This window comes from Arachis hypogaea, chromosome 14 (genome assembly GCF_003086295.3).
Source record: "Arachis hypogaea cultivar Tifrunner chromosome 14, arahy.Tifrunner.gnm2.J5K5, whole genome shotgun sequence".
NCBI classification, from domain to species: domain Eukaryota; kingdom Viridiplantae; phylum Streptophyta; class Magnoliopsida; order Fabales; family Fabaceae; genus Arachis; species Arachis hypogaea.
Genome location: NC_092049.1, coordinates 7,087,507 through 7,097,332, shown reverse-complemented (window position 1 = coordinate 7,097,332; position 9,826 = coordinate 7,087,507). Strand labels below are relative to the sequence as shown.

The window sequence follows — 9,826 nt, the reverse complement described above, 5'->3', positions numbered from 1 at the left end:
ATATTAAATTACATAAATAAAAAATACCTAATTTGTTATATTTAAATTTAAAGGTAGAAGAAGTGTTGCTTATTGAATAGAGAGATACGAAATGCGAATACACTCAATTCAGTTCAAATCTAACAAGGTTTGAATGTTTAAAACTAAAAACTATTGTACAATAAAAGTAAGAAGTAAAATATTTAAACAAACTAAACTATTTTTTATTTTCTAAAAAAGTATACTAATTTTTTTAACAAAAGTTTGGGGGGGGGGATGGCCTCCCTTGTCTGAACTTGCCAGCAAGAGGGATTTACTTTTGATATCCACAAGAATTCAAATAGAGTCCTTTAGGGTAGGCTGACTGCAAAGGCAGTGTGAAATCTCTAAAGGCTAAAAGCCTTCCATGGCTCATCAGTATGGGTAGTTCCCAGTATAGGTTTCTCCATATTGGCAGACATTCCTTGGCCGAGGGTCATCCCTGACACCCAGCATCTCCCAATGGCTAACCTCTCCCCTCCTATATGACTATTAGGGCCTCTAGTGATGCCCTATTTAACCATTCTAATACATGATTAACTTTTTGTGTAGCATCTCTGAGCTTTAGTGAATGAAATAAAAAAGTGTTAAATTGAGTTTTCTGTGGTTGATGACACCTTTTGTATCTCTCTCTCTATATATAAAAAAAGGCATATCAGGCATTTTGTATTAAATTCTGTTTTATAGTCCACTAAGTTAGGGAAGTTGTATCAGGTATCTAGTTGATAAGAAGGGATGACTGATCATGATTATAAACTTTTTTTTAGGTGAAATTCAATATTTCACACCAAATAAAGTGGCTAAATTAATGGGAAATAATCAAGTTCCTTGGCAGATTATGTAGGTGTACTAATGGAGAAGAAGTACATGAAAATGATAGTGACAACAAGAGAGTTGATGTAATACGTAAATAGCAAATGAGATCAAATACCAAAATATTTAAGGCTCTTTTGCAGAATTTAATTTCGTTCAACGGGAATCACTGATTCAGTTCACTTGAATTTTCTTTTACCCCCTGATATTTTGTTAGGTGATAGGACATAGTGTGATAAGCGTATTGAGTTGTCTGCTTCATATGTATAGAGAAGTATATTTTATGTTATTTACTTTGCAGGTGTCATCTTCTGGCTACACATGTGATTTTCACATTGTCTTCCAATCAGGTGAAATCTTATTGAAGAGCTATGCAGAAGGATACTAGTACCAGTGCCCCGTCATCTACTGGTGCCAAGATTAGGCACCGAAAACGCTCAACTGAGGTTATTTGTTTAAACCTTGATTTCTCACTGTAAACCATATTTTGCATAAAATATTGGAGTGAAAAATTGTCAAGATACTAATTGAAAAAAACCAAATGATTGGAAGCAATATCTGACTTCTTTTCAATCCCAGTGGTATCTATCTGGGCAAATTTTTCTCTGCTATTTGAGGTGATTTGGTTTTCATTGTCTTTTATCTCAGGCTGTTCCGGAAGTTACCAAAGCAAATGGAGGCCAGTTGCTTGTTGATGACAAAAGCAAATACAAGTCCATGTTAATTCGTGCATACTCATCCATTTGGATGATTGGTGGCTTTGCATTAATCCTCTGTGAATATTAATAAAGCACTCATGCATAGCCAAGTTTACTATGTCTTCTTGTTTGCAGCATCTAAGGTAGATCCTCTGCATCTAAAGTACTTCAGTTTTGCTGGTCGTGTTATTGCATTAGCTTTAATGCATAAGGTGCAAGTGGGTATTGTTTTTGACCGTTTGTTTTTCAAGCAATTGGCTGGAAAGTCTGTTACTTTAGAAGATATACAGGCGGCAGATCCTTACTTGTACAGTAGCTGCAAGCAAATATTGGAGATGGATGCTGATTTCATTGATTCAGATGCTTTAGGACTGACGTTTGTGAGAGAGGTGGATGAATTAGGACACAGGAAAGTGGTTGAACTTTGCTCTGGTGGGAAAAACCTTGTAGTGAATAGTACGAACAGGGAGAAGTATGTTTCTCTTCTCATTCAAAATTATTTTGAGACATCGATATCTGAGCAGGTATCACATTTTGCCAAGGGCTTTGGTGATATCCTTTCTAACTCAAGGCAACAGCCGTTCTTCTTTAAAAGTTTAGAGCTTGAAGACCTTGATTGGATGCTCCATGGGAGCGAAAGTACTATTTCTGTCGAAGATTGGAAGGCTCATACTGAGTATAATGGCTATAAAGAGACTGACTGTCAAATATCTTGGTTTTGGGAGGTATTAATGATACTGGTTTTCTGGAACTAACATGTCTTTACATCCTTTCTGCTCCACTCTCTCCTCTCCCTTTTTGTTAACTTTTTCTTTTGCGAATGTAATTTTACTTCCCCATTTTGAAGAACTTGGCGCAACAGTTGAGTTGTTTCCGAATGACCTCACGGTTTTGGGTTCAAGCCATGAAATCAGCCACTGATACAATTATGAATTTATGATACAACTTCTTCTATTTTGTTAGCTAACTCTCTTCCTTTAGTCCTGATATCTTCAATTTTTTAGGTGCTACCTAACTCCCTCCTTGAATCTCTCAGATTAACATATACATTCTTCCGAAATTTCTAATGTTCAGCGCATGCTGAGAACACCTCTTTCTACACACTACTCTTTTACATAATAGCCACTTACTGGTACCAGTTCTAGAGTACATATCACACTCACACAGATGTCTCCCTTCAGTTCATTTGCCCCCAAATACTATGATTTTAAAATATTTAACTTTAATCATAATTGGTGATGCTTTGTTTAAAGAAAAAAGAAAAAAAAAAGTACTTCTATAGTTTGGCCACTGTACTTTTGTGAAGCCATATGCTAATGAGTTGCATTTTTTTCATATTCTTTCCAGTTTGAGCTATACTGTATTATTATCTAATATTATAAATTTTTCTATTTGGATCATGAATTGCAGAAATACAATAAATCTAACATTATATTCCGTCCAAAAAAATTTGGCAGATTGTTGGTAGAATGCCAGCAGAACAAAGGAAGATTCTTCTGTTCTTTTGGACATCCGTGAAATATCTGCCAGTTGAAGGTTTCCGTGGTTTAGCTTCCCGTTTATACATTTACAGGTCTATGAAAACTGAAGACCGCCTTCCTTCATCGCACACATGCTTTTACAGGCTGTGTTTCCCGCCATATTCATCCAAGGCTGTCATGCAAGATCGCCTTAGAATCATCACTCAAGAACACATCGGTTGCAGTTTCGGTACCTGGTGAGAATACATTTGCAATTTGGGGGCTACAAGTGGTTTTCGTTTTGACTGCACAGAGAAGTATCACTGCTCTGCTTTGTACAGTTATAGCATCATTGTTCCATCTATCCTTGAATTGGATAATGTGAGAAGGTTCTGTAGTTCTGTTTCCCGAATCAATTCAGGGTTGGAATGTCATTGCTGCTCTGTCAAATGTTTATATCGGGGTCTAGTGTCAAAAATAAAACAGGATTAAAAAAGAAAATTTCATTATATTGGTGGTGATGTGGTCATTGTTCTGGTAAATAGGTGTTGGTTCATCTTCCCCGGTGACATGTAAGTTTGGACAAAATCATGTTCAAGGGGCAACTCTTCCTCCTTTTAATCTATTAGGAGTTTGAGAATTTCTAACATTCTCACTATTTAACCTATTTATGGGCTTATGCATTCTCGTCTACTCCAGCCAAGGCAACCCACAGGAGAGAAACTGCACTTGTTTCAGTGACAGAAAATCATTAGATGTCAAGGGCTTAAATATGGGTTTACATTAGATTTTAGATATTCCTATCTTGTTGGTATGAATACTTCTAGATGAGTTTAGGGAAAAAGAAGAAAGAATGGAAATTCAGTTATTTTCTTCATATTTCTATGTAGCAGTTTATAATACTTGGGAGTTGGGAGTTCTTTGGCTTCTTTCTTCTAATTTATTTATTGGTAATTTTGCTAAATAGTTACATTCGGTTTTTCGCCAACTTTTCAAGAATGTTTAGTTGAGTAAACATGAGGTAAATCTTCTATGGATGGATGATTTTGACGTGCCTATGAAAATTTTTTACCCGTTGTGATCACTTAACTAAACATGCTCTTAAAGGTAGATCTATTTCTGCTTTAAAAACTCTGATCAAAATAGTAGTGCTTAGTTAAATATTCAAATCCATTATGCATGTTTAACCAAATTGATTCTTTTGTTTAATATCCTCTTGCTGCACTTAATTTGTGGAAGTTCAGCGTCTTTGATTTAGAAAAGTCCTTTCTTTCACCCAGTGACGCACGAAATTATTATATAGATAGGTGTATTCTACTGTGACTATAAAAAGTGTCAGTAAGACTGTATTTGGAAGGAAGACTGAGATTAAAAGACAAATCTGTCTCCACTTTTTGAAAGTATTAAATGGATTAAAATTGTGTTTTAGGAGTAAAATTTTATTACTAATTTCTGAAACAAATATTAAAAACTAATTTTAGCGTCAAAATGAGACACTATCACACTAACTGCTACGCTAAAAACATAATTTTATAATTTTTTTAAATTGAAAAAAAATTCGGTCATTTGTATATTTTTTTGGCCCATTATTGCTCGAAGACCCTTCTTGAGCGTTTTCTATTTAGCCGCATTGGGCTTTCTATTTTGCTATGAACTGGTTTGGGTATGACCACCTGACACGATTTGCTCTCTTTTTTGTTGCAGGAACCTTAAATTGGTCACTGCCTCCCTTCTCCTTCGTAGATCAGAGGATTACAACATGCTGCCTGCACCACACAGCCTGTAGGAAAATTTCTCATCTCTACTTCCAGTAGAGATTCACCGTCAAAAAGCGATAACATTCTAAGAAGTTAGTTTTTTATTTATCTATATTATTTGTTATGGAAAGTACGTTTTATGTTCTTGTGATAAAAGATAAAAAATTTATTGTCATTAGTTTATCGGTTAAACTTGTTTTAGTTCAAAATAAAACTATATGTCAAATTCATAGTTGATGGTCCATTTATAGCCATTATAACTATCACTTTAATACATATCATAGAAAAGAAAACTACTTGGCAATGAACGATCTGAAAAAAAGAAAGCAAGAGAATGATATAATATAATATAAAATAAGAATATTTTATTGAAGCCTAGAGAAATACATGGAACACACCATAACAAACTCATGTAACCCTAGAGGAGGAGGCATCATAAAACAAACCATACAATTTTCTCTCATATCCACCAACTTGGCATGCAAGTGGTGTGCTTACATGTTTTTAATCCAATCCATTTAAATGGTTTTAAATCCACCTCCAAATTAAAATCCAAATCTAAAAAAAAAACCCTAATTCTGAATTTCTGATTCGGGAACCAGTTCTACCTTAACTCGCACAAATTCTGAAATCCAGTTCCTCTTCTCCTTCGATCGGGTAGTCTCCGCTGCAGCCGGCACCGGAGCAAGCAACTGGCACCGGCACCCTATTGTCTCATTCAACGTTGAACGGGCCTCACCTCTGTTTCTCTTCTTCTGCCGTTGGTCTTCTCCGCCGTCGTCTTCACCGTCGCCGATTGCCGTCACAGGTGTGGGCTTCCGGTTCTTTTGCTTTCCATTCGCCTCTGCTCGTGCTTCTTGCCTCTGGGTCACCGCCTCACACGGTTAGTACCACCCATTTCTCCTTCTTACTATAAATGCCTTACCCGTTCACAACTTTGTAGTTCCAACAAAGTGAGTTCACTGGGTTGTGTTGGTTTTCTAAAATATTCTTATTGTGTGCGAAAGACTTACCTGTGTAAATTTTCGGATTCTACTTTCATTCATTTTCAAGAGGGTTGGACAGTCAGTTCACCCTTGAGTGAATTTGAGATCACCATGTTTGTTTTTTTTCTAAAAATCATAGGTGGCTATGAATCTTGAAACAGGCAGAAAAAGAACATGCGACAATGATGCTTCTGAATCTAACTTTTCCTGAAGTTTAAAATTGATATGCTAAATATTTAGTTATTTACTGATGCAAATTTTTTAATGCTCACAGGGATTGCTCATCAGGGTTGGAATCCTCTTCGGGTGCTGCTGAGGTAGATATCTCTGGATATCCTTCTGTTCTGTTCATCATTATTTGAGTAACGAAGCAGCTATTAATTGGTAATATTGTGATGTGATTGCTTGCTTCTACTCTTTGTTGTTAGTTTCAAGATTTAACAGTGGTTCTTAATGTATATTATTGCCTCTAAGTAGCACCATTATGGCCTGGTATCAATACCAAGAATCTTGCTACATACTTTATAGATGGGAAGCTAATGATATTTTATATTGAATTCTGTATTTTTGGCTTGCATTTCCATGAACATAAGTGGTATTGGTCTTCCAACATAATTTCTCTTTGGCTTTATAAATTAGCCATGATTTGTGAGTCTTTACATTGAGATCATAAAATGTCATAGGCAATCATACATGGCATATATACTGCAAATGTATAATGTTATCCCTATGGTGATGCCTTTAAACAGTCCCTTTTGATAGCAAATGTATAATGTATAATGTTATCCCTAAATGGTCCCTTTTGATAGCAAAATCCACTTAGAACCTATAATAGTCTTATTGCTTGGGAACTTAACTAAATCTCATGTCTTACATCTATAACAGTCTTATTGCTTGAAATTAGCAATTATGTAACATAAATAGTAGTGGAGGACAGATTCATATCTGGTGCGGTGTTTTCAGTTGAAGTAGGAGTTGTGAATATAAAAGTCTGCAGTTTACTTGAAAATTTACCAAATAGCACTTCAAATGGTGACTTAAACTCTAAAGCATAACTAGCTATAACAAAACTACTCTAACTATTGATTTGTGATTTAGAAAGCTTCCTTCTTGATGTGCTACATTCTTCTCTGATTAAATATGGATAGTGACATTGTTTTTTCTGTATGCTTTTAGATTTTAGAATACTTTAATGTGATTTTTTTTCTATCAAGAGGGAATGAATTGCTTCCACCAATCCTAGCCTTCATAGTTTGAACATTGTTTGTTTGTGTGAAAATTTACTACGTTATTGCAAAATTGCTGAAATTGTTGCTGGAACTGGGCTGTTTTGATGAGAAACTGGGCTGGGATGTTTTACTTTTATGTGGTTGCTAATTTGTGCCGTCCGATGATGTTTTCGGAGAAATCCAACGGTTGTTGGGTGTCTTGGTTAAGATGGGTGAAAAAGAATGTGGAGGCGGTTAATTCTGTTGACCTTATTTCTTGTACTTTAGGACTATGATTCTTCGATTTTATGAATTTCATTTATAAGTATTTCTCTAATATCAGAGTTAATAGCTAGTTGGGATTTTAGCTATTTCCTTCAGAGTTTGATCCCTTTTGGCTTGAATTTTACGCTCAGGAATTTATGTTTCTAGAGAAGCTTTGCATCGATCCAAGAAAATAGTCACTTTCTTTTATTAGTTGTGGATATTTTGGGAAAATATTGTAAATATCAATTAGTAAGTATGCCAAATTTTTCTTCGAACCTAGTAGCCAGTTTGTAAAATAGAATTAATTTGCAGAGGTTATTAACTATTATGCTTTTCGTTAGTCCTGCTTATTTGTAACACCTTTTTTTTTTAATTGTTTCTATGTTTTCACTTAGCAAACGGATTCAAGAAGGCAGGGTATTAGAGAGGTGGGGTCCACGTACAAGTGGCTTTATGATTTGTGTGATGATGGTAGAATGGAGCAAAACTAGCTTACTAACTAGATTGGCTCTTGACTTGAATGGCTAGCAAAATATTTTAGTATTTTTTGCTTAGACTGTGTAAGTTTATGTGAAATAGCCTCATAATCCATGTACATATATCTCTTTGCAAATATAATGTTATTTTCATAAAATGCAAGACACTAAGTTGGTACAATCAGTTGTTTGTCTCTCTTTGGGCTGTGTATAGTTTATGAATCATGCTGAAATCATTCTTAATATGAAGTTTTAATTTCATAATCTTTGGGCCGTGTTTTCTTTGCGAGATATATGAACATGGATTAGTTTATGAATCATGCTGAAGTTTTATTGGCTGCTGTTTCTTTGGATTAGTTTGTGTTAATTTTAGCATGTTTGGCACCAAATTTTGAGTTATATACACCTTGCTTTATATGCAGAGTAAGATGACTGAAAACAATAATATTGAAGCAGCAGGGATGTCCGCTAGCATTCAACCATCTTCTCCACTGTCAGGTGTTCGTAAGAATCGGTCAGCTGTCTGGGATCATTTTGATATAGAGAATGCTATCGAGAAGATGAAGTTGCAAGATTTTCTCTCGGCAAATTGTGATAGAGTATGTCTAACCACTAACACTTGGACTTCAATTAAAATTTTACTTATATGAGTTTGACAGCACACTTTGTTGATTTGGATTGGAAATTACATAAAAAAATACTTAATTTTTGTCAAATATTTTTTTCCGGATTTTTGAAATGTATTGTTGTCAAATATTTTTTTTCCGGTTCTTGGATTACAAGAGGAACTTAGGATTACTACTATCGAACTTTCTTTGTTATCTTATTGACTCAGGAACAAAAGTCATCCGGTAAAGATGTACACGGGACTGCTTCTAAAAGTAATGCATCTGCAAAAGGTTCGGCCCCACCACTGCCATCATCATCATCGTCAAAAGTTGGGACTTCCACTGCAGCTTCTGGACCTGTGAGTGAAGAAGAAATCAGAGCTGTGTTAAAGCAAAAGACTCGAGTGACCACACAGTATCTTGTAGCTAAATTTAAGGCAAGACTAAGATGTAGAGAGGTAAGCTCTGCTTCTGCTAATATGCCTTTACCCTCGTTTTAAACTGATATATTTGCTTGATTATTCCTATAATACATCTGTGAGTTATATTGGACTGTTGGTATTCTCCCGGGTTCAGTTTTTGAAGGTTTCTGCCTCTTCTATGTGCAGGATAAGTATGCATTTGCAGAGATCCTGAAAAGAATATCTAAAATACAGAGAACTCCAACTTCAAATAGATCCAGTTATGTAACTTATGTTATCCTGAGAGATAAGTGAAAATCAGCTGCCCCACCTATTGAATGTGGTTGATGATGTAGCATTCAAACGGAAAAAATGGATCCAGTTCTGTTGTCCTGAGAGATGGCTGTAAATGTATTTGGCTGCGACTGATGATGCAGCTTCATATAGAAAACAAAAGAACAGTTGATACTTAATATGCCTTGTAAATTCTTCACTTTTTGGACATCATTATGACTGGTTTTCTATCAATTAAGTTTTTTCTAATCTATTTTTGGTCATGACACAAGCACACGCACCATTCACTGTCACACGCTGCACAAGGGTTCTCTCCAGGCACTGCTACGAAGTTTAAAAAAAATAATAAATCAGAAAACATAATATTTTTTTTATTAGAATTGCCTCCATACCCATTTACCAGGTTTCCATTCTTCTCTTCATATGAAGTTGATGAAGCAGGTGAATTTGCTAGCAAAATAGGGACAAAAAAAAAATCAGAAATTATTTACTCACTCGACTGCCTTATTCTGCTATATAATTCCATTGGGTTTTAGAATCCGAAGTCTGCATTCTTTCGGTTTAGGAGTATTAGCGCCAAAATAACAACGGATATATAATTCCCTTTCTCGTCACACCAACTTTTAGACGCTTAAAAACTTTTAATTGGTCAACAATTTAAAATTTTTTATGTTGCAAATGTATCAAATTTAAATTCATTATAAAATGAGAAAAGCATTTATATATATATTTTTTTACATAATATTTACTATTTGAAACAAAATGCAACCAACAAAAGTAGAACAAACAGAATCAGCGGACTTAGTAAAATTCACAAATTAGAGAACACACAGAAATTCT

At 35.0% G+C, this 9,826-nt stretch overlaps 2 protein-coding genes across 13 annotated transcripts; both read left to right on the top strand.

Annotated features, from left to right (window-relative positions):
- Positions 1-1,152: 1,152 nt before the first annotated feature.
- On the top strand, positions 1,153-3,656 carry LOC112741280 (E3 ubiquitin-protein ligase UPL5-like). The gene is made up of 3 exons (XM_029291980.2): positions 1,153-1,277; positions 1,480-2,254; positions 2,987-3,656. The coding sequence occupies exons 2-3, from the start codon at positions 1,628-1,630 to the stop codon at positions 3,248-3,250; spliced, it is 891 nt and encodes a 296-aa protein (XP_029147813.1). The 5' UTR covers positions 1,153-1,277; positions 1,480-1,627; the 3' UTR covers positions 3,251-3,656.
- Positions 3,657-4,515: 859 nt separating this feature from the next.
- On the top strand, positions 4,516-9,237 carry LOC112741282 (uncharacterized). Of its 12 annotated transcripts, none has more exons than XM_072215436.1 (7): positions 4,550-4,838; positions 5,383-5,629; positions 6,007-6,049; positions 7,603-7,767; positions 8,106-8,282; positions 8,519-8,749; positions 8,900-9,237. In XM_072215436.1, the coding sequence occupies exons 5-7, from the start codon at positions 8,112-8,114 to the stop codon at positions 9,005-9,007; spliced, it is 510 nt and encodes a 169-aa protein (XP_072071537.1). In that variant the 5' UTR covers positions 4,550-4,838; positions 5,383-5,629; positions 6,007-6,049; positions 7,603-7,767; positions 8,106-8,111; the 3' UTR covers positions 9,008-9,237. The 12 variants fall into 12 exon arrangements, with proteins under 12 accessions (XP_025645984.1, XP_072071537.1, XP_072071540.1 ...); XM_072215439.1 differs by having other exon boundaries at positions 4,605-4,838; positions 7,603-7,635; XM_072215440.1 differs by having other exon boundaries at positions 4,605-4,838; positions 6,007-6,116.
- The last annotated feature ends 589 nt before the right edge of the window (positions 9,238-9,826 follow it).

Coding starts and splice junctions, on each gene's coding strand:
- LOC112741280 (XM_029291980.2), top strand. CDS start 1,628: ATGCATAGCCAAGTTTACTATGTCTTCTTGTTTGCAGCATCTAAGGTA. Junction 2,255..2,986: donor AAATATCTTGGTTTTGGGAG/GTATTAATGATA, acceptor AAAATTTGGCAG/ATTGTTGGTAGAATGCCAGC.
- LOC112741282 (XM_025790199.3), top strand. CDS start 8,112: ATGACTGAAAACAATAATATTGAAGCAGCAGGGATGTCCGCTAGCATT. Junction 8,283..8,518: donor TCTCGGCAAATTGTGATAGA/GTATGTCTAACC, acceptor TTATTGACTCAG/GAACAAAAGTCATCCGGTAA. Junction 8,750..8,899: donor CAAGACTAAGATGTAGAGAG/GTAAGCTCTGCT, acceptor TTCTATGTGCAG/GATAAGTATGCATTTGCAGA.